This window comes from Malania oleifera, chromosome 2, assembly GCF_029873635.1.
Source record: "Malania oleifera isolate guangnan ecotype guangnan chromosome 2, ASM2987363v1, whole genome shotgun sequence".
Lineage (NCBI taxonomy): Eukaryota > Viridiplantae > Streptophyta > Magnoliopsida > Santalales > Ximeniaceae > Malania > Malania oleifera.
Window position 1 is genome coordinate 119,095,044 of NC_080418.1, and position 25,931 is coordinate 119,120,974.

General features: G+C 37.1%; 1 protein-coding gene across 1 annotated transcript in view; it reads left to right on the top strand.

Annotated features, from left to right (window-relative positions):
- The first annotated feature begins 23,666 nt into the window (after window positions 1-23,666).
- LOC131149816 (mRNA-decapping enzyme-like protein) overlaps window positions 23,667-25,931 on the top strand; it is a 33,121-nt gene continuing 30,856 nt past the window's right edge. The window contains exons 1-4 of the mRNA XM_058100580.1: window positions 23,667-24,005; window positions 24,088-24,128; window positions 24,275-24,324; window positions 25,243-25,387. Coding sequence (XP_057956563.1) covers window positions 23,847-24,005; window positions 24,088-24,128; window positions 24,275-24,324; window positions 25,243-25,387 — 395 coding nt within the window. The 5' untranslated portion in view covers window positions 23,667-23,846. The remainder of the gene's footprint in view (window positions 24,006-24,087; window positions 24,129-24,274; window positions 24,325-25,242; window positions 25,388-25,931) is intronic.

Genomic DNA, 25,931 nt, shown 5'->3' on the forward strand with positions numbered 1-25,931 from the left:
TTATGAATTAGTAAACAAGGCTGCAATAGCAAAGGAGAGAAATCAGAGGGATGTGGGAACAATGAGCCTGAGAAAGAGGCCCACGCATCCGGGTTTTCAGGCGGGTTCCAACCGGGGCTCATGGAGAGGAGATCGGTACAGTAGTGGCCAGAGGCAGATGACGGGACATCGTGGTTTTTAGGGCAAGCAGATTTATCCCACCTGCCCCGGGTGTGTTCAGAGACATACGAGAGAATGTCATTTAGGAGAGAACGTTTGCTATCGGTGTGGGAGACCCGGCCATATGGCACAATCATGTCAGGGACCGGCGACCCACACACTAGCTCTCAGACCATTTCGAGGAGGTTATCAGGCACCCTGAGGAGGCCAGCAGAGGAACACAACTCAGGCGAGGGTTTATGCACTGACGCCGGGAGATGCTGAGGCTGTCGAAGACATTGTGAAAGGTATTCTTACTACTTTACCATATAAAGTTGTTGTCTTGTTTGACTCAGGTGCCACTCATTCTTTTGTGTCATCGGGATATGTTAAATTATTTGGGATTAAGGCACAATTGTTAGATATTGAGTTTTCAGTAGTCACACCGACTGGATCAGTGTTAAGGTGTAGGAGGGTACTTAAAAACTATTAAATGGGTATTCAGGAGAAAGTATTACCAATCGATCTTGTGGAATCAGACATGCAGGGGTTTGATGTGATATTGGGTATAGACTGGCTGGCAGCTAATTACACCAGCATTGATTGCCATAAAAAAAGAAGTGATTTTCAGACCCCTAGATTAGCAGGAATTCATATTTTTGGAATCCCGTGTGTACGCCTCGCCATAGTTAGTGTCAGCTATTTAGGTGAGGAGGCTGCTTCAGGGTGCTTGCTAGGGGTATGTTTCTTAAATAAAAGAGATGCCAAAAGAAGAATTGAAACATATTGTTATTTAAATAGTTAGAGAATTTCTAGATGTTTTTCCAGAGGAATTATCTAGTTTACCCCCAGATAGAGAGATTGAATTTTCTGTGGATTTACTACTAGGGTCAGCACTAATATCTAAAGAGCCCTACAGAATGACTCCAATTGAACTGAAAGAATTGAAAGACCAGTTGTAGAAGTTGTTGGATAAAGGATTTATTAGGCCTAGCGTGTCACCTTGGGGAGCACCAGTCCTACTCGTGAAGAAGAAAGATGGGACTATGAGAATGTGCATTGATTATAGAGAGATAAATAAAGTAACAGTCAAAAATAAATATCCACTTGTAATGACCTGACCCTTTATATGGACCCAGGTGTCACTCATTCATACAAAATACCTATACTTGTTCAAGATACATAGACAACCCGCCCTAAACAGGGACATACGGGTGTAACTCATACATAACAGGAATGTAAATGTTGCGGAAAAACATAAACATTCATCGGGATTTCTAATAGACGTATACCAGAGTTTACTGTTGTATCCTCAATACATTTATGCAGACTTAGAACATATCCTATTAATACATCCTCAAAAAGATATTCCAACTAAGTTCAATATACACATAAACCACTTACATATGCTACAATCAAAAACAATTCTCCAAGTCCCTTAAGAACCTAAGACCGACGTCCTGATGGACCTGAAAACAAAGGTTGTATAACGAGGTGAGACACTTCTTAGTAAGGAAGAAGGTGTTACAACAGTGTGTGACCACATACGCATATTTGAATAAAAACTCATATCTATATATAAAGCATTTCTTTACAATACTGTAATATACATAAGATTTATTTGCATGTTCTAGTATTTAAATCATGCATATGAATATTAGAACAACGACCAGCTTGTTATAACATGTTTTGCCTATTTACCCCGTGGCACGGGTTGTGCACAGATATCTCTAACAATGCCCTATTCATGCAAGCATTTGTCAAGCATCTAATACATAGTCCGACCGCCCCCATCTGGTTTATTATTTCACCAGTGGTTTCGTTACTCCTGTAAGTCGACTATTTATGTACCCACACTGATTTACATGTGTGGTTGCACTGTACCCTTCCATCTGAAGAATTCCATGCCATTAGGAGTATCTTTCACCTCCACTAATGAAGCTTTTTCAACTTCTCACACTGGAGTATCTTTCAACTCCTTTTACGGGAGTATCTTTCAACTCCTTTGGTAGCAAGTTGTAGTTCCATTTATCATATATACAACTTATGATGAAAACATAATAATTTGTGCAATTCTAGTATTTTCACAACTCATACAATCACATCATGTATAAACTGGAACACACCCTCTCGGTTTACCCTTTTTAGGTATGAATCTCGGTATATAACTGGCACCTGTTTTCCACATTTCAGTATAGCAAAATGGAACTCCAGTTCCCATATCTCATATATATATATATAGCATAGAAGGTTCATACATTTCCTTTTCAATATATATCACACAAGTTTAATCCAAAACCCGCTAAATGAGAAAAAAGTCAAGTAAACACCATTTAAATGGAAAAGTAAAGGATTCAAGCATCTCCTACTACAATATAAACGCAAATAGGCGATTTTTGTAAAGTTTGGAGATCATACGCCAAAATCCTCATTTTTACCAAAAACTGTAAAATCGTAAAACCAACATTTCTACTCGGTGAAATTTAGCAAATAAGTAGTTAAATTATACATAATAACATAAACTAACTTTTTAGCGGTTTAGTTTTTCCTAAAATATTGTTGTAATTAAATTCCCCTTACCTTAAACCTGATAATGAATACACGTATGGAACGGTCCAAACCAACAATTCGGGATCCTCGAAACCTAAAAATCACAAAATATAACTTCTTTGAAATCTAGACTACTATGTAACTGCTTAATCAAAAACGGAATTAGATCCTTACCTTAGTTTTTGGGAAGACCCAAAAATCTCCAAAACAACGATCCGATCAGCTAAAGTTGTAGAGTTTCCTCCTCTGATCCATGCAGGAACCTTCATTTTTGGAAATGGACGTCGAACGGCGAAGGATCTTAGAAAAAGAGAGAGAGAGAGAGAGAGAGAGAAAGAGAGAGAGAGAGAGAGAGAGAGAGAGAGAGCTTTTAGGAGCAACCTTAGTCCTTAAGCAACCAAAATGGATATTTATAGGGCTTTTGACTGAATCAAACTCGTCGACGAGGTGATGCCTTCATCGACGAATCCGCCACACAGCTCGTCGACGAGGCCATACCTTCGTCGCTGAGCCTAGTTTGGTCGACAAGGCCATACCTTCGTCGCTGAGCCTAGTTTGGATATTTTTACTGACCCGCTCAGTATTTGCTCATCGAAGAGGCTCTAAAATTTGTCAACGAGACACTGAAGGGACCTCGTCGACGAACGTGACACCTTTGTTGACGAGCCCTGCTTAAAACGGGTTTGGGTCTCTACAGTCTCCCCTCCTTATAAGAATTTCGTCTTCGAAATTTATTAACCATTGCTAAATATAATCTTATCTTATAATTCCATTTTACTGAAAAGTCGGCAACCACCCACAAAGTGGCTCCGGCTTAATTTACTACATACCCTCACATATGGCAGAGGAATACCGTAATTACAATAATATACTTTGAAAAATTACATACACATACAAGCTTTCCCAAAATCTAAACTACGTACTATAAAAATAATTGCGGGTACTTCTGGCGTATTTCGGACTCTAGCTCCCAAGAAGCTTCTTCCACTGCATGGTTATGCCATAATAGCTTTACTAACGGTATTTCCTTAGTCTGTAACTGATGAACCTTCCGATCCAATACCTGTACTGGTACCTCCTCATATGATAAAGCATCACTGATCTCTAGAGGCTCGTAACTCAGTACGTGTGATGGATTTGGTACGTACTTCCTCAGTACAGATACATGAAATACATCATGGACTCTGGATAGTGCTGGGGGTAAAGTCACTCGATAAGCAACCGAACCTATCTTTTCCAGGATCTTAAAAGGCCCGATACACTGAGGACTTAGCTTCCCCTTCTTTCCAAACCTCATCACCCCTTTCATCGGAGCGATCCTTAGGAATACCATATTTCCTACCTCAAATTCCAACTCTCGTCGATGAGTATCAGCATAACTCTTCTATCGACTCTGAGATGCCTTGATTCTTTCCCTGATCTGTTCGACCTTGGCAGAGGTCTTCTGAACCAGTTTCGGACCCAATATCTGCCGCTCACCTACCTGATCCCAAAACAAAGGAGATCAACACTGACGACCATATAGAGCCTCATAAGGTGCCATCTCAATGCTAGCCTGGTACTGTTGTTATACGCAAACTCAACAAACAGTAGATAATATATCCAACTATCACTGAAATCCAATACACAAGCCTGCAACATGTCTTCTAATGTCTGAATAGTCCTCTCAGATTGTCCATCCATCTGCAAGCGAAAAGACGTACTGAATGTCAGTTGTGATCCCAAGGCATCATGTAGACTCTTCCAAAAACGAGATGTAAAATGCGGATCTCGATTTGAAACAATAGAAACAAGAACACAGTGGAGTCTTACAATCTCCTGCACATATAACTCAACCAGCCTATTCAAAGAGTAGCTGACTCTAATTGGAATAAAATGTGCAGTCTTAGTCAATCGATCTACAATAACCCAAATAACATTCCCATGCACCGTCGCAGGTAAACCCGTCACAAAATCCATCAAGACGTTCTCCCACTTCCACTCAAGGATGCCAAGTGGCTGAAGTGGTCTTGCTGACCTCTGATGCTCCGCTTTGATCCGCTGACATGTTAGGCACTACTCTACAAAACGGGCAAACTCTCTTTTCATGTTGGACCGCCAGAAAGATTCCCTCAAATCCCGGTACATTTTTGTACTACCAGGATGTACAGTGTAGAGTGAACGGTGTGCCTTCTCCAGAATGACCCGTTTAATCATGGCATCATTCGGTATACAAACTCTGCCACGAAATCTCAATATCCCATTGCCAGAGATACTAAAATTTGGTTTCAACCCATTCTAAACTCCTTTCCTTACCTTAACTAACTCTGTATCCTTCTTTTGTGCAACGCGGATCCTCCCCTCGAGAGTCGGCTGTAACAACCTGCTTAATTAACTAGGTAATAATTTTTTTTTATATATACTATGATATTCTATATGCTCTTATACCATACTGGGGGAAAAACCCCATCATAAACCTAAGCAGCGAGAAGCATAAATCATATAGACATTATCATTTAAACATATATATATACAATACCACACAATACCAGAGTACTACATGTTTCCCAAAATATGTACATATATTTGTTCCCCAAAAATACCCTCAACTAGCTAAGGTTATACATAAACATTCCCAAAATATACTCACTCTCTGACAGGGCACTACAGAAGCCCCTTTATTTACGAGTCTGGTCTGCTCACCTACCTGGATCACCTAAAAAATAATATAACACCAGGATGAGCCAACGCTAAGTAAGACAAAATACGCTATTACTAGTGCGTGGCAAATGAGCTACTATATCATGAAATCTATTTTCAAATCAACATGTATAACTAAATATATAAACAAAGTATAAGTGATAAAATCCACCACCCTAGTCCCTATCGCTTAACATGACAGTATTGGAGTTTATTATTCAAAATACTTCTAGTATAAGTAAGTATGTGCCCTGTTTCTGCAAATCTATACATATTTAATAATAACTGAAAATGTTCCCTGTGGCTATCTGTGTGTCATGACTTACCCCCTCATGATAGGGTTGTGCGGCCCATAGGTGGGATTTACCCTAACTAGACAACCAGGAATAAATTACTATACTCCATCGGTCGATCTGCCGTCTTCAACCCATATCTGGATGGGGAGCCTGTCCTCTTCAGGGCCTAGGTGATCGACCTTACCACATATTATCTAAATAGGTGGTTACACACATAAAGTAACATAATATCTGTAGCAACGGTACCGTGCTCTATAGCTGCAAGTCCAACATAGTGTAATACTATATAATATATTTCTATATACAACTATCTGAATTACCATGATTCTGAAATAATCGTAATAATCATGATGCTGCATAATTGTACTGTAATTCAAACGTCGTAATACTGAGAACTGTATGATCATAACACTGAAACTGCATAATCATAATACTGAAACTGCATAATCATAATACTGATATTCGTGTAATCATGGTACTGAGATTCATAAAATCATGGTACTGAAATATCGTAAAATCAAAATACTGAAATATCGTAAAACATACATTTGTACTATGTTCGTATTCACAAGCCACACGATACTGTAATACATAATTTTCATCATTTAATAAACTGTATAATATTTTAAAAATACCTAGCATAACATATTTCTTTTACCTGACTACTAGAAAGCCCCTATGGAGTACTAGCCTAACTCCCGCAGGGCCTCCTACACAACACCCCGAAACCAACATATGCCAGAACATAATATCAGTATTTCTCTGCCTACATCATTTCTTATAACTACCATAACGTCAAAAATAGGCTAAAAAGTCTTACCCTGAATTTGGGATGAAATCCAACTTTGTTTCCCCAACGATCTACTCTGGCAGACTTGTAGAGAATTTCGCTAGGAGCGTCGTGGCGGCTTTGGATCGTCGATTCGGTGGCTGGCGGGGCCAGAATTGAAGAGAGAAGGGAGAGAGTCGTGGAGAGAGAGAGAGAGAGAAGAGAGGCGTGAAAAATTGATAAAAATTCGATTTTTAGCTATTTATAGGGTCAGATTCGTCAACGAGACACGTCACCTCGTCGATGAGTCCTTCATTAAATTCATCGACGAGACCTTATATTCGTTGACGAAATTCAGAGCAGCCCAAAACTGTCTCTCGGTATTTTCTCATCGACAAAGCCTTGTATTCATCGACAAATTTCCTTATGCATTCGTCGACGAAGCCCTGTATTCGTCGACGAGTCTTGGCAGTCCCTCGAATTTATTATATTCTCCAAAATGCAATGTCATCGACGAAGTCTACGGCCTCTTTTTGTTTCTATTTCTCTCTCTCTTATTATTTAAATACTATTATTTTTTTCGGGTCACTACATCAGCTGTATCACCAAGCTGGCAAGAACAACCTGATGATTTCCTTCCACCACCTCTAAGCTCAACCTTCCGAGATCCATACAGATCTGATGCTGAACCTTCACTGCCGAGACCGACGCATCAACGGACTTTCGACTCAAGGCATCTGCTACCACATTAGCCTTTTCTCGGTGATAGCTAATGATACAATTGTAGTCTTTTATCAACTCAAGCCATCTGCGTTGTCTCATGTTCAACTCTTTCTAGGTGAAAAAGTATTTAAGACTTTTATAATCGGTAAAAATCTCACACCTTTCACCGTATAGGTAGTGCCTCCAATTTTCAATGTAAACACTATAGCTGCTAATTCCATATCATGTATCGGGTAGTTCTTCTCGTATTCTTTGAGTTAACAAGAAGCGTAAGCAACTACTCTGCCTTGCTGCATTAGAACATAGCCAAGATCCTTTTTAGAGGCGTCACTGTAAATAACAAAGCCGCCAACTCCGGATGGAATAGTCAGAACTGGAGCGGCAACTAGTCGTTGTTTCAGCTCCTAGAAACTCAACTCACATTCATCAGTCCAATCGTACCTCACATTCTTCCTCGTGAGTCGCATCAAAGGACCTATTAAACTGAAGAATCCTTCTACGAACCGACGGTAGTAACCTGCAAGACTCAGAAAACTTCTGACCTCCTGAACATTCTTCGGTCTCGCCCAGTCCACTACTGCTTCAATCTTACTCGGGTCCACAAACACCCCTTCTTTAGACACCACGTGCCCTAGCAATGCAATCTGTTCAAGCCAGAAATCGCACTTCTTTAGTTTAGCATACAACCTTTTATCCCTAAGAATTTGTAATACCGGCCCCAAATAAACTTCATGCTCTGCAACACTCCTAGAATACACTAGGATATCATCGATAAATTCCACAACGAACAGGTCTAAATATTCGTGAAAGACCCTGTTCATCAGATCCATAAATGTTGCAGGTGCATTAGTCAAACCAAAAGGCATAACCATAAATTCGTAATGGCCATATCGAGTTCGAAATGCTGTCTTCGGGACATCCTCTACTTTCACCTTCAACTAGTGATACCCAGATCGTACATCGATCTTAGAGAAGATCTGCGTGCCCTGAAGCTGATCAAACAAATCATCGATCTTGGGTAACGGGTATTTATTCTTGACCGTCACTTTGTTAAGCTCTCTATAGTCGATGCACAGTCTTATCGACCCATCCTTCTTCTTCACAAATAACACCGGTGCTCTCCAAGGAGAAACACTGGGTCGAATATACCCCTTGTCAAGTAGCTCCTGAAGTTGTTCTTTCAACTCTCTCAATTCGGCTGGAGCCATACGATAAGGAGCTTTCGATATAGGCGTCGTACTTGGAGTTAACTCAATAGCAAATTTCACTTCACGGTCTAGAGGTAATCCTGGCAAGTCCTCTGGAAACATGTCAGGGAACTCGCGTACTATCGAAATCATCTCCAGTTTTCGCTTTTTTGTTGGTGTGTCTTTCAAAAATGCCAGATACCCTTGGCACCTTTTAAGGAGTAGCCTTCTAACTTGCATAGCAGAAAGGATCTGTGGTGCAGAACGCACACACGATCCTTGGAACTGGAATTCTTGCTTTCCTAGTGGTCTGAACAACACCTCCCTCATGTGGCAATCAATACTGGCATAACTGGCAAACAACTAGTTCATCCCTAAGATGATATCAAAGTCATACATGTCAAACACCACAAGATCAACTGGTAGAACCCTTCCTTGAATTTCAACCAGGAAGTCATGAACTATCTTACTACACCCGACCACAGATCCAGACGGTGTAGCCACCCCCAGTTCATAATCTAACAATTGTACCTCTAATCCACAAAATTTAACAAAACCTCGGGAAACAAAAGAATGTGTTGCCCTATAATCAAATAATACAACAGTTTCATGAGAAAGCATGTAAATGATACTTGTGACTACATCACCCGCGTTCTCAACGTTACTAGGAGTTAGAGAATACACCCTAGCCTGGGTCGTACCCCCTACTGACCACCACGCTGTGTTGGAGCATTCCCTATGTATGGCTGCTGCAAGGCTCCACTGTTTCCTTGCATACCACAGTCTCTCGCCTAGTTCCCTTGCTTACCACACCGCATACAAGCCCATGTAGACAACCAACACTACCTAGAGTGTCTCCTTCCATACAAAGGACAACGTTGAAAACGTGCGGTGTTCTGAGACATACTGTAACGATCTCAAAATTCTTATCTTTTATATATATATATATATATATATATATATATATATACAATAAACATTCCTATGCAGCAGAAACACAAATCATAAAACCATTTATACATAAACTGTACAATACCAGAATCCAGAATATACAGACTATAGTCGTACAAAAATGCCCTTCTATCGTCATCTACTAAAAAATATACCCAATTCTGTCAAAAACTCACCCTAAACCAGGGTGACCAAACACTCTCCCTATCCGCGAGCCTGATCTGCTCGCCTCACTAGCTCACTTGAAAAATGTTAGAGTAATGGGGTGAGTCGACACTCAGTAAGTGGAAATATGCTATCACTAGTGTGTGACAACTAAGTTAAGGATACTTTAAAAAATAATAACTGAACTGCAATGTAATAAATCATCTGTAAAACATATCTTTCTTTCACAATTTAAAACATATTGTATCGTCTGTTTTTCTACTATTCATACTGGTAATATCATACTATACTCATCATTTACTATATATATAACTGTGCTTTTATCCCTGGGACTCTGTACGTTATGATTTGACCCCTCATAACAGGGTTGTGCGGCCCGTAGGCGGGACTCTATCTGGCCGGCCCTCCAGATAAGTCATCATACTCTACACTACCTCAGCCCGGCCAAACTGCATCCTCTCCTAAGCTCGGGACTGGCTACTACCTCGTCAAATTGGCCCCCTTCAAACCAGTGTACTGGGGAGCTGCATACTCTCCGAGCACAGCTGACGGTACCCACATACCATCTGAGATATGTGGTTGCACTCTATCTGTATCTAGTAACGGTACCGTGCTCTGTAATCTGTATTAGTCTGTGTATCTTTCCTCAGGGATCCGATACTATATACATATATACATATATACTCTTTTACTGTTTTCATCATGTTTCTAATATTACCGTAACTCCTTCTTTCTGTACTGTAAATGCTGTAATATCTGTATATATAACATTCTGTATAAAACTGTGATACACATATTGATCTGAATAAATATGCATACAAGTATATGTATATATATATATATATATATATAAATATCTGTTCATGAAACTACTCGTATAAAAACTGTATATGCATGTAAATTTCTCTGTATATGTATATCCTTCTCTGTATAATATGTATAATCTCTCACTAAGATTGAGGCGTTACGTATCGCCGTCTCTAAAATCAGTATAGTATGATATATTATGATAACTGTATAAATTTCTTCATCTCATAAAAGTCTACTCAGGCAACACAAGCATTTAAACTCATATTCTAAAACAAATACTGTTTCAAACTCATATTCTGAAAATTATGTATAGTAAAATGGTGTAGTTATGCATCTATAAAATCTCTAATATTATTACAAAAACTCCTAGCATATCATATTTCCCTTACCTCAACTTTGAAAAGCCCTTATAAAAATCTGACTCTACACCCACAGGATTCCTAACTCAACATCCTGCAAACACAATGTCCCAAAACAAAACATCAGTATTTCTTAGTATACATCATTTCCTATAACTGCCAGAAAGTCAAAAACTCAATAAAAGATCTTACCCTGAATTTGGGATGAAATCCAATTTCGTTTTCTCGACGATCCGCTCCGACAAACTTGTAGAGAATTCCACTAGGAGCGTCGTGGTAGCTTCGGATCGTCGATCCGGCGACTGGTGGGGCCGAAAATGAAGAGAGAAGGGAGAGGGAGACGTAGAGAGAGAGAGAGAGGAGAGAGAGAGCTCGGTGAAAAATGATAAAAATCCTGGATTTCTACTATTTATAGGGTCAGGTTTGTTGACGAGACACGTCACCTCATCGACAAGCCCTTCACAAAATTTGTCGACAAGACCCTGTGTTCATCGACGAAATTCAGAGCGGCCCGAACTGTCTCTTGGTATTTTCTCGTCTACAAAGCCCTGTGTTCGTCAACGAAATTCTGAAGACCTTTGTCAACAAAATTCTGAAGACCTTCGTCGACGAAGCTTGACAATTTTCTTGAAATTATGATTATTTAATATTATCTCCAAAATGCAATGTTGTCGACGAAGCCTACTGCCTCCTTCTATTTTTGTATCTATTTTCTCTCCCTCTTATTATTAAAATGTTATTATTCTTCGGGTCACTACATATACCACCACTGTTCTTCTTCCAATTACCCTGCTTTTCCCCAGACGAAGAACTAGGAGGTGCCGGCCTCTTCTTCAGAACCTGGACCTTTGCATCCTCAAGCAAACACTCATCTGCCATGGTGGCTTTGTCAACCAACGTAGCAAAGTCTTGCAACTGCAAAATCATCGTCTACCTATGGATCTCCTTCATTAGACCCCTTTGAAACTTCCAGGCCTTTTTCACTTCATCCGGTATCATGAATAGAGCGAATCGGGATAGCTCCTAGAATTTGGCAGCGTACTGCTGCACTGTCAACGATCCCTGAGTGAGATTCATGAATTCTTCCATCTTCGCATTTCTGACCGTGGCCGAAAAATACCGTTCAAAGAATAACTCTTTGAACTGGGCCCATGTCAATGCTACGGGTATTGGTCGGAGTTCCTCCATCTTCTTTATAGAAACCCACCATCTCTCAGCCTCTGTTGCCAACTTGAACGTGGCAAAGGTGACCTTTTGATTCTTTGTGCAGTTCAAGACCCAGGATTTTCTTGATCTCTTGAATCCAATTCTCAGCACAAACTAGATCTGCACTTCCAACGAAAGCTAAAGGCTTCAATCTGGTGAACTGATCAATGGAGCAACCCATCTCAGTTGTAGAATGGTCCTGACCTCTATTCATTCGCACCACCTCAGCCATAAGCTACTGTGTGAAATCACGCAATACACTAGTGGAGTCATTGCCAGCCTTAGGGCCGGCACCCTCACTACTACTGCCTCCCACGTTGGCAGTAATATCCCTAGATTCAATCCTGAAAAACAATTGAGAAATCCATTAGAAGGATAATAACCTAAACATCAGCCAACACTATTATACTATAAATTCAATCCCCTAAATTCATATCCTCAATATTGATGTACTCCATTAATTAGACATCCCCATTCTAACTCAATTTTTGGCCTTCTACTTGGAAATAAAACCGTCAATGGATTGCCATGATTTTCTTGAACCTTTCAATTGATCCAAAAAAAATACAGAAGTCTATCAATGGATTTACGTCTCTAGGTATACAAAGCAAAACTCAAGGTCTTATCCATGTCCTATACTCTGGTATATTCTAGACTATCAAAACTAGCAAATCCAAAGTTCTACACATATCCCTAATCAGGTAGCATAAATCAAATCATACTTCTGACTAACTAAGGCTCTAATACCAACTGTAATGACCCGGTCCTTTATATGGACCCAAGTGTCACTCACTCATGCAAAATACCTGTACTTGTTCAAGATACATAGACAACTCGCCCAAAACAGGGACATACGAGTGTAACTCATACATAACAGGAATGTAAATGTTGTAGAAAAACATAAACATTCATCGGGATTTCTAATAGACATATACCTGAGTTTATTGTTGTATCCTCAATACATTTATACATACTTATAACATATCCTATTAATACATCCCCCAAAAGATATTCCAACTAAGTTCAATATACACATAAACCACTTATGTATGCTATAATCAAAAACAATTCTCCAAGTCCCTTAAGCAACTAGGACCGACGTCCTCATGGACCTGAAAACCAAGGTTGTATAACGGGGTGAGACACTTCTCAGTAAGGAAGAAGGTGTTACAACAGTGTGTGACCACATACGTGTATTTGAATAAAAACCCATATCTATATATAAAGCATTTCTTTACAATACTACAATATACATAAGATTTATTTGCACATTCTAGTATTTAAATCATGCATATGAATATTAGAACAACGGCCAGCTTGTTATAACATGTTTTGCCTATTTACCTCGTGGCACGCGTTGTACACAGATATCTCTAACAATGCCCTGTTCGTGTAGGCATTTGTCAAGCATCTAATATATAGTCTGACTACCTCCATCTAGTCTATTATTTCACCAGTGGTTTCATTACTCCTGCAAGCCGACTATTTACGTACCCACACTGATTTACATGTGTGGTTGCACTGTATCCTTCCAGCTGAAGAATTCCACGCCATTGGGAGTATCTTTCACCTCCATTAATGAAACTTTTTCAACTTCTCACACTGGAGTATCTTTCAACTCCTTTTACTGGAGTATCTTTCAACTCCTTTGGTAGCAAGTTGTGGTTTCATTTATCATATATACAACTTATGATGAAAACACAATAACCTGTGCAATTCCAGTATTTTCACAACTTATACAATCACTTTGGGTATAAACCAACACACACCCTCTCGGTTTACCCTTTTTAGGTATAAAGCTCTATATATAGCCGGCACCTGTTTTCCACATTTCAGTATAGCAAAATGGAACTCCAGTTCCCATATCTCATATATATATATATATATCATAGAAGGTTCATACATTTCCTTTTCAATATATATCACACAAGTTTAATCCAAAACTTGCTAAATGATAAAAAGTTCAGTAAACACCATTTAAATGGAAAAGTAAAGGATTCAAGCATCTTCTACTACAGTATAAATGCAAATAGGTGATTTTTGTAAAGTTTGGAGATCATACGCCAAAATCCTCGTTTTTACCAAAAACTGTAAAATCGTAAAACCGGTATTTCTACTAGGTGAAATTTAGCAAATAAGCATTTAAATTATACAAAATAGCATAAACAAACTTTTTAGCGGTTTAGTTTTTCTAAAAATTCTATTGTAATCAAATTCCCCTTACCTTAAACTTGATAATGAATACACGTACAGAACGGTCCAAACCGACAACCCGGGATCCTCAAAACCTAAAAACCATAGAATATAACTTCTCTGAAATCTAGACTACTATATAACCGCTTAATCAAAAATGGAATCAAATCCTTACCTTGATTTTTGGGAAAACCCGAAAATCTCTGAAACAACGATCCGATCCGCTAAAGTTGTAGAGTTTCCTCCTCTGATCCACATAGGAACCTTCGTTTTTGGAAACGGACGTCTAATGACGAAGAATCTTAGAGAGAGAGAGAGAGAGGAACCGCAGGTTAGAGACAAAGAGAGACAGAGAGAGAGCTTTTGGGAGCAACCTTAGCCCTTAAGAAACCAAAATGGATATTTATAGGGCTTTTGACTAAGTCAAACTCGTCGACGAGGTGGTGCCTTCATCGACGAATCCGCCACACAACTCGTCGACGAGGCCATACCTTCGTCGCCGAGCCTAGTCCGAATATTTTTACTGACCCGCTCGGTATTTGCTCGTCGACGAAGCTCTGAAATTCACCGACGAGACATTGAAGGGACCTCATCGACGAATGTGACACCTTCGTCGACGAGCCCTACTTAAAATGGGTTTGGGTCTCTACACCACTTCCTAGAATTGATGATTTATTTGATCAGCTTCAGGGGACCCAGGTCTATTCCAAGATTGATCTTCAGTCAGGATATCACCAGGTGAAAGTTAAAGCAAAAGACGTTTCAAAGATAGCTTTCTAAACCAGGTATGGGCATTACGAATTTTTGGTAATGTCATTCGAATTAATTAATGCACCGGTAGTATTTATAGATCTGATGAATCGAGTGTTCCATCAGTACCTGGACCAGTTTGTTGTAGTATTTATTGATGATATACTGGTCTACTCGAAGAGTTTTAAAGAACACGAGGATCATCTAAGGATGTTATTGCAAGTATTAAGGGAAAAGAAGTTATATGCTAAATTCAAGAAATGTGAATCCTGGCTAAGGCAGGTCACTTTTCTCGGGTGTGTGATTTCCAAGGACGACATATCAGTAGATCTAAGTAAAATAGAAGCAGTAGTGAATTTGGTAAGACCGGTGAATGTTTAGGAGATCAAAAGCTTCCTAGGTCTAGCAGGGTACGACCGGTGTTTTATGGATGGCTTTTCTAGATTATTGGGTCCACTGACATGACTCACAAGGAAAAATGTTAAATTTGAATGGACCGACAAGCATAATAAGAGCTTCCAAGAGTCGAAGTAATGGTTGGTCATTGCACCGGTGTTATCTATTCCATCGGGAGAGGATGGATTTGTTATATACAGTGATGCGTCCCAGAAGGGACTCGGGTGTGTTAATGTAGCATAGGAGGGTTATTACTTACGCTTCTCAGTAGCTTAAGGAGTATGAAAAGAACTACTCGGTACACGATTTAGAATTAGCTGTAGTGGTGTATGCTCTAAAGATCTGGAGGCATTATCTTTATGCTGGGAGATGTGAGATCTTCACTGATCATAAAAGTTTGAAGTATTTCTTCACCCAGAATTAATTGAATATGAGGCAGAGAAGATGTTTAGAGCTTATTAAAGATTATGATTATACTATCAGCTACCACCCAAGGAAAGCAAACGTGGTGGCTAATGCTCTGAGCCAGAAATCAGTGGGAGCAACGGTCACAGCAATCGAGATTCAACATCTGATTCAGATGGATGTGGAGAGGTTCGGTGTGAAGTTAGTAAATGATGATCACCAGACATTTATTTCCAACCTAGTGTTACAGCCTACCTTGTAGGAGAGGATTAAAACTACTCAGAGAAATGACGCGACATTGGTAGAACTGATTGATAAAGTGCAAGAAGAATAGGGGGAAGAGTTCGGTATTTCAGATGATGGAGCTCTAAGGTTCCATACCATGTTGTGCATACCTGCAGATGCAGAGATTAGGAAGGATATCCTAGATGAGGTAAACAAATCCCTTTACGCAGTGCATCCTGGAGGCATTAAAATGTATCAGGACCTCCGAGAGTCATTATGGTGGAGCGACATGAAGAGGGAGATAACTGAGTTTTTGGAGCAGTATTTGACGTGCTAGTAGGTAAAGGCTAAGCACCAAAGACCAACGGGATAATTGCAGCCACTCCACATCCCTGAATGGAAGTGGGATCAAATATCCATGGATTTCGTTACAAGATTACTATCAGTGCTACATGGACATAATGCCATTTGGGTGGTCGTAGACCGACTGACAAAGATTGCTCATTTTCTCCCTATTAAAGTCAACTACTCTATGAAAAACAAGCAGAGTTATACATTCAGGAGATAGTTCGGCCCCATGGTGTGCCAGTATCTATAGTTTCAGACCGAGACCCACGTTTCACATCACGATTTTGGAGGAGTTTGTAGGAAGCTTTGGGGTCTCAGTTATCATTCAGCATAACTTTTCATTCTTAGACTGATGGTCAGACAGAGAGGACGATCCAGCTACTTGAGATATGTTACGAGCATGTGTGCTGGATTTCAGGGGTAGTTGGACCCAATTTATACTGCTGGTCAAGTTCGCGTCTATTAACAACTACCAGGCTAGCATTGAGATGATCCTTACGAGGCATTATATGGTAGAAGGTACCATTCTCCATTATATTGGGATGAAATGGGCGAGAGGCGAGTTTTACGACTAGAGTTAGTGCAGCAGGCGTGCAATAAAGTCCAACTTATTAAAGATAGAATCAGTGCAGCTCAGGGTCGGTAGAAAAGCTACTCAGATACTAGCCGCCAGAAATAGGAGTTTGATGTGGGAGATCAGGTATTTTTTAGAGTAGCACCACTTAGAGGAGCTATAAGGTTTGGGAAGAAGGGTAAGTTGATCCCTAAGTTTATTGGCCCACTCGAGATACTTGAGAGAGTGGGTCTAGTCGCCTATAGGCTAGCTTTACCACCAACTTTATTCATGATTCATGACGTATTTCATGTTTCTATGCTGAGAAAATACGTCTCAAATCCTTCCCACGTGATCAGTTACAAAGAGATAGAACTTAGAGATACTTTAGCATATGAGGAAACACCGGTGCAAATTCTAGATAGGAAGGAACAGGAGTTACGCACCAAGAAAATTCCACTAGTAAAAGTCTTGTGGAGGAATCATGTAGTAGAGGAAGCGTCGTGGGAGCTTGAGGAGGAAATACGACAGAAGTACCCACATATGTTCAGTAGGGATCAGTATTAGTTAGGAAAAGGAAGGTAATAGTTCAGATAAAGACAATATTGTTTAATAAAGTTAGTATTGTTTAATAAAATCAGTATCGTTTATACAGTGCAGGGTAATTCATGTATAAGTTGTATTTTAAAGTATAAGATAGATGGAGTTTTTAGTTTTAGGAGAATTTTTTTATGTGTATATTTGTAATCTTCTATAACCATAAATGTAACCACGGTATTCCTCTGTCATAACTGAGGGTAATTAATAAAATAAGTAGTAATTTTTTCCCCAAAGGATGGTGTATAACACAGATAGCAAATTTCGAGGATGAAATTTTATGAGAGGAGAATGTAGAGACCCGAAAAATAATAGTAATTAAATAATAGAGAAAAAGGGAGATAAATGGGAGAAAAAGGAAATCCAAAAGGGACAAAAGCAGGGTTCGTTGACGAACCCCCTGGTTTCGTCAACGAACGCCCTTATCTAGTTCGTGGACGAGTTTTAGTGTCTCGTCGATGAAAAGATACTGAGAGGGGAAAATTTAGACCCTTTGGTTCGTCGACGAACTCATCATCTTCATTGACAAACTCCTTTCATTAGTTCATCGACGAGTCCACGTTTCTCGTCAACGAAACCACGTGGCCAGCCATTTATATATATATATATATATATATATATGCAAAAATCATATTTTGGGGAAAAATTTCAGTTGCTTTTCTCTTTCTCTCTCTACACTTCGGTTTTCCCTCCTTCTCTCTTCATTTCTTACTTTGATTCACCATGTTTCGACAATCAGAAGTTACTACAAAGATCCTGGGGTGATTCTCTACAACTTACCCGGAGCAGAATTTTGGTTTGAGAAGTTCAGGCACCATCCCAAAATCAGAGTAAGTGGATTATTTTAGGATCTATATAGTTAGTAGGCTTTTCTGAACCTAGATCTTGTGTTAGATGAAAATATACTGAAATTGAGTTGATTAAACTGGAGTGTTGTGATTTCAGGGTTTGGGTTTTCAAACACCACAGGTATAGGTTGAAGAACCCAGCAAGTGTTTTCTCAGGAACCTAGGTAAAGATAATAAATAATTTATAGTTTAGGAAAGTATGAATATGTGTGTTCAAGAAAAACGTGAATATGATAATTATTTTGGATATTTAGTTGAATGATAAGGATATATACATATGTGTATAATTTCAGGGTCTTGGAATCACGAACTCTGCAGGCATAAGTTAGAAAAAAAAATAGCAAACGAATTTTAGTTAGTCAGGTAAGGGAAATATGATATGTCAGTTAAATCATAAATTTTTATCAGAAAAGTGTAGTATATGTTTATGGGTTTTCAGAGTAAGAAAATATACAGTTTTACAGATTATAGTTAATGAGTTTTTTTTTTATTTGTGTGGCATGTGAAATATTAGTATAGTATAGAATTCTACTTAGCTTTTACAGAAATAAGATTATATAGTTTTATAGAATTATGATATGCAAATTATACATTTTTATTTACAGAGCTATGACTATTCAATGTTTTATAGAACTATGATATACATAGTTTATTCAGATATTACAATTTTATTTAGATATATAGTTTTCACAGTACCATGATATATAGATTACAAAACCATGATATACAGATATTACAGAACCATAACATACAATTATTATAGTTTATATAGATTAGTTTATTACAACATTATGGTTAATACAACTTTATAGAATCATGATTATTACAGTTGAATAGAATCATGGTAAACCAGTAAGATATATATAACAATATTATATAGTATCAGACCCTGATGGACCAAATTAAATTACAGAGCACGATATCGTAGCTATTACAGTATAGAGTGCAACCACATATCTTATATAGTGTGTGGATTTTATGAGTAGTCGATCGTGCCTTTGGAGAGATTGTAGGCTCCCCGGTAGTTCGGGTTGAGGTGGCTGATCTGATGATAGAGGTTTCCGTTAACTTATCCTAATAGGCCAACCAGTGTTAAGTCCCGCCTACGGGCCGCACAATCCTGTCATAAGGGGTCAAATCATGACATACAGTTATCCATCTTGGAAGTTTTCACAATTACGTATATTTATACAGATTTAAAAGAAATAGCAGATATACTTATAGATACTTAAAATATGATTAAATTGAAAGTTCAGAAATAGTTATTTTTCAAGCCACATAGTGTGAGTTATATCGTTTTTTATTTTACATGTAATCTCAGTTTTAGTTGATTAAAAGTATATTGTTCATGTAAACTCAATAGCCACACACTTGTAATAACATATTTCGTCTTACTGAGAGTTGTCTCATTTCAATAATTTAAACATTCCAGGTGAACTAGTTAGACAAGCAAGTCAGGCTCGGAGTTAGAGGAGATCTTGTACTGCCCTGTTTGTAGGGTAAGTGTGTGATGGAGGTGTATTTTGTGTAGATACTAGATGGTCTAGTAGTGAATACTGGAGGGATGTATATATATGTTTTGGGAAAATGCTGAATTCTAATATTGTAATTATGGTTATATGTTTTCATATTTTCCGCTGCATAGGTGTATTATCTTATGAACAGGGATTCCTTGGTGCCCACTTTAGGACCAAGATGCTATAATATATATTACAGGGATATCAGAGTAATATAGTTTACAACTGTTATATATATATAAATGGTATGAATTTTTGGGTCGTTACATGATTACTAGGTCCTCCCACATTTTTGTAGTCACACAAATAATAACCAAATTTGACTATTTAGTTAGTTGAGGTTAGTCCACAAATATACTAACCAAAGACAATAATGACTATGTGTCTATTGTTCATTAAACAATATACTATAAAATTACATTTACATATCTATGTGTATTATTATCATATTCAAATTAGTTTTCATGTGCCATTTAAGGCTCGTAAATTTAGGTGACTCTATCACCACATGACCGCTTGATTGTGTCTCATTTGCACTTATATTTGCTTTGAAAAAAAAAAAAATTAATAATCATCATTGAGCATATTTAAGCACCATAAAAATAGAATATCAAAACACTTTAACTCCGACAATTAAAGATAATAAATTTATGTGCCTTACAAAAATCACACAATCGTATAATTGGGGAAAAATAGATAATAATTTTTTTCCATATCTGTAGTGAAACAAAATAAAATATTAAAATATTATTTACTAGAAAAAATATAAAATAATAGTGTTGTTTATGTGTTCAATGTATAGTATAATAATTTTTAAAAAACAAGTGTGAATTTATTTTTTTTTAAGGTAGACAAGAAAGAATTTATTTTTCAAATATCCAAAGGCATCAACTTTGACGGGCACAACACAAGCCCAAGAAAAAAGGTGAAACGCAAAACTTGAGATTCATGTTTAAAACAAAAATTGTTACTTCAATCTAGACATGTGCAAAATGAAAATATAAAAAGAGAACTTTTCCATTACCAAGGTTGTGCTCAACCATCTTTCATTTAGTACATTCATTGAATATCACTTTCACAAAATCCACTTTTCCTTTTTTCTAGACTAGACAAAAAATCAAACTATCAATTTTACTTTGAAGCCATCTTTTCAAAAACTACATTACTAAAAATAAAAGCTCATTTTTATAATATCTACAGAAATTGACTCTCTCTCTCTCTCTCTCTCTCATGCATTGCATGATGCTAAAAATTAAAATGACAAATTTTTTTACTAGGGTTTCACTTCAGTCAAGAATTTGTTTGAGGAAGGATAAGGTAAATAAATAATAGGAAAGTTTGTTTTCTGCCATACTTTCTCTCTGCAACAAATACTAATAAAAATAAATTCTTGACCGAAGTGAGAGAGAGAGAGAGAGAGAGAGAGAGAGAGAGAGAGAGAGAGAGAGAGAGAGAGAGAGAGAGAGAGAGAGACTTTCACTTCGGTCAAGAATTTGTTTGAGGAAGGATAAGGTAAATAAATAATAGGAAAGTTTGTTTTCTACCATACTTTCTCTCTGCAACAAATACTAATAAAAATAAATTTTTGTTATAATATGATTACAATTTTTTAAAAAGACATGTTAATGACATGAAAAATTATTATTTTTATTAATTTAGCTGTTTTATATTTTATTTTATTTTTCTTAATAATCAAATATGAAATAGTGGATTCCTTCATATTTTTTTTTCAACTCCCAAATATTTTCTAAGTTCTTAACGAACTGTATTGAAATTCTTAGATTTCAATAAATTGATTAAATTTGTTGTTTAATTATTGCCATTAAAGTCTATTGTGGCATAAACTGTTACTTTTGGTGTTGGAAGAGCTTCTTTGCAGTAATTATTGGGCTTAATTCAAGCTATTAACTATCAATAATTTTACTTAAGGGATTAATATTTCCTTATCAAGTTTCCAGGTAAATGAGTGATTGGAAAAAAAAAAATTTCTAGGTTCAATTTCTAACAAGAATGTCTCTAAATTACCATATGTCGATTGTGATACTTCCATGAGTTTGGTAAGGACGTAAGGGTTTAAAGGACACAAGCCATCCCAAGTTTTCCATATGTATATATATATATATACATAAAATAATTTATTGTAAACTAGTACTTCGTATAACTCTAGCGCTAGTGGTTGTGTAATCTCCTCTCGTAATTTTATAGTTAAAAATTATATATTAATTATCCTCACGAGTATGGCATGGTGGAAAGACATCAGCACGTAAGAAAGAGTATCGGGAGTTCAATTCCAGGTAGATACACTCATGGAACCAGCAGTACCTATGGATGACGAGAGTTTACTCTGTGAATAGCGAGGACCGTTGATAGTGAGAGTTCGCTTTGTGAGTCAGCGGGGACCGTTAATGGTAATGGAGATGTGTCCCAGGGGTCAGGTTAGCCGAATGTCCAACTGATGCACGGAAGTCGTGTCTGCATGCGGACTTTGCCCTGATTAGCGAGACCTGGGGCGAAGGACGCTGATCCGTAGGTTTTGTGCCTCATTAGGGGGTCCGAAGGGCTCGTTAGTGGCTGAAGTTCCTATATAATCAAAATTTTTTTTTATTAATTTGTAAAATTACAAATAGCACAATATTAATTATTGTTTTAATTGTGGGGGAGTATAATTATGATAAAGTTGTGAAAATCAAGAATGTTCTTAAAATTATATGATTAATGGTAGCTATAATTGCTTGTAAGTTTGGGTCTTTACATAAGCTCTTGCTAATTAATTCTTAAATAATTAGTGAGAGTATTCTATCAACATATGATAATATTTATTAGAGAATTTTCTTATCTTACATTTGGAAGTATGGATTTTAAGTATTAAATATCATCTAAAATTGTATTTAAATTTCTTCCAAATATGCAAAAAATTCAAATCTAACGCTTAAAATCTATGCTCCTGATACTCTCTTACTAAATAGAAAGTGCATTCAAAACATGTTTTTTTTTTTTTTTTGCATTATCACATTGCTTACCGTTGATATTGACCTCCGACTCAACCTTATATTTTTATTTTTAAAATTCAACTACTACTAATTTTTGAAAGTTGGGTTTTGAATCATGTAGTCTATGACTCTTTCAATTAAATGTTCTTTGACATTTTAGTGGAAATTGATTTATTATTATATATAACAATTTATTTATTTTGAATTTATAATAATAGTATTTGTATTTAACAATATGGCCATAATGATTTCGTATTATACTTGGCTCAGCGTATAAAATAAAAGTATATATATTATAATATATAATATTTTATATTATGATATGTATGCATACCCTTGACTGTTGATTCATTATTCAATTTTAAAATTTTGAATAACTCAATCAAAATGGAACTTGATTCCACACCAAGAAGTCGAAATAAAAATGGACTAAAAGAATAATATTATTTTTGGTATTAAAAATTGATCATTCTAATTTTCTAATTCCAAATTTATGATTCATAGAATCAATTTTTGAACGAAAAAAATAAAATATAGAAAAAATTAACAAATTAAATCTAATTTTTGTCTCTATATTATAATTCCTTTTTATATTGGTCATCACTTTTTTTTTTAAAGAACTATCTAATTTCAAAGTCTAAAATTGTTAACGACAAGGCTATTACTTCGATCGGGTATTATCTGTATTGGCTCATTGACTCGAATAATTTTATTATATCGATGAGGTAATGTTTGCTTTTAAAAAATTAACTAAAGTTATATATTAAATATTTAAATATATTTAATTATTTTACTTTTAATTTTTTGCCCGTAAATTTAGAGTTTGAATCTTAAATTTAATATAAAACTATACAAACTTTCTTAAATTTTATACAAATTCAAATCAAACACCTAAAATTTATCTTGGAAACACAAAAACATAAATATTTATATTATTTTCTTTTCCAATTTTGGTGAGTGTAATTTTAACTTATTCTAATTGCTATTGTTTGAAATAAATAGTTACAATTTTGGGGAGTGATTAGTGAAGCGAAGAGGGGCAGTTTGGTGATTCGAGGAAAGTAGCAGCAAGCGAAGGAGGCTCCGTCGTCGTCTTCATTATCTCTCCTCCTGCACAAGGGAAGTACTGGACGCCGCAGGAAAGCTTATATTTATGGTGAAGGGGTAGGGCTTGAATTCCTGGGAACGAGAATGTCGCAGAACGGGAAATTGATGCCGAACCTCGACCAACAAAGCACCAAACTCCTCAACCTCACCGTCCTCCAGCGTATGGATCCCTTCGTCGAAGAAATCCTCATCACAGCAGCTCATGTTACCTTCTACGAATTCAACATCGACCTCAGCCAATGGGTACTCTCGCAGTCTCCCTCTTTCTCTCTGTATGTGTATTGGTATATTTGGTCTATGTTATTTATCACTGATGTATTTGCAGAGTCGGAAGGACGTCGAGGGTTCTCTCTTCGTTGTCAAAAGGTATTATTTCTTTTAAAATAATTGTTGTGGATTGAGATCCAGTGGTCTTGGTGCTTGTAAGTTTTGCACTTGGTGTGCGTTTTGGATGGTTTGGTTGGACTAGATCCGCTTTGTGGATTCGTTGGTAATTGTACTGTTTTGTTCAGGAACACACAGCCTCGGTTTCAGTTCATTGTGATGAACCGGCGCAATACAGGTTGATCATTTTCCCCTGCTGATTTACGTTCTTCTGTGTCACCTTTTTTATATTTTTTTGTGGCGTATACATGGTGTTAACTCTTGTCACTTTGTATATGATGTTAGCATGGAATTTTTTAGGTGTTTGGGGCAGGGGGGGGGGGGGGTTGTTTTTTATGCAACGGAGGGATCCTTCAGTTGATGTCAATAGACAATAATGTTATACCCATTGATGCCTGGCTCTGCCTGGGCTTCTGCATTGGTTTAATTTCCAATCATATTGTTCATCCTTTGGCTGGGCTGTACCTGATAAACTAATTTCTGGAGTTTCCTTGCTCTTTCTTTTTCTTCTTCTTCTTCTTCTTCTTTGATTTAGTAGCTTGCTTTGGGTGTTTGCAGTTTCATATATTTCCTTGTAATCAAAAGGCGACGAGTTGCATGATGTAGATATATAGGTCATTTATAGGCCAACCTGTATCTGATTGCTCCTTTTTCGGTTGAATGTATGTTTGCTATTTTGCAAATAATTGTGTATATGTTTTGTTTTTGGAGAATTTCTTGAGCCTTAAGACCTTTCAACATGCATTGAATGGTACTCGGTCATGACTAACATGCCCCAACAAGTTGCATGGGTCAAACATACTTTTTCAATAATTCAGACACGTGATCATAGAATTTTCCTTGGCTTAGTTTTAATCTTCTTTATATGAGTAGGTTGCATTAATTGGAAGTTATCAAATTTCCATGTAATTGGATGCATACATTAAGATGTACTGGTTCATGTATTTGGCATTCTGCCCCACATTACCAAAGCAAAAGAGAAGGATAGGCCCATGCCCCATATTAGGTTTTCACTATTCACAAACCAATATCTATGCATGTTTTATCTTTATCCAATCATATGTAATTAGTGGTTTTGATGTGTCGATATAATCAGACAACTTGGTGGAGAATCTCTTGGGGGATTTTGAGTATGAGGTCCAAGTGCCATATTTATTGTATCGGAATGCAGCCCAAGAAGTAAATGGTATTTGGTTCTACAATGCACGTGAGTGTGAAGAAGTTGCAAACTTATTTAGCAGGTAATTTCCCTTTTGTAGTTACAAGTGATGCAATTTTCTTGAATAAAGCATTCACCCTACATTTTTAATTGACACAAAGGGAGACTGATGTGGATATGTTAATAATAGCTTCAATATAAGCATGTATTTTTTTAATGGATTTATGTGATATTGCTTTCTTAGTGTCAATAGAGTTGGCCATTGAAAAGATGAGTTTTGGGGAATCTGTCCTTCAGAGAAATCATTCCATTGTTATAAAAAATTAATTGGGTACATGAGCTAAATCTTTTGGTGATGCGTGATTATGTTTTTGCATGATTGATGCTGGTAACCACCTCCACCACCACCACCAGACCTGTTCGGTTTTTGTATTAGCAATTTAGGATCAAAGGACGGACTCCCTGTAAGTTAAATAAGAATTGAAGGACAACTTGATAACCAATTTATACGGATATTTGTTTGTTATGGTGTCCTTGATGCTTGTTCTTCCAAAATTTTATCATCTAAACATCAGTTGCTTCTACAGAGTACAAGCATATACTTTTGATAAAATTTACAATATCCA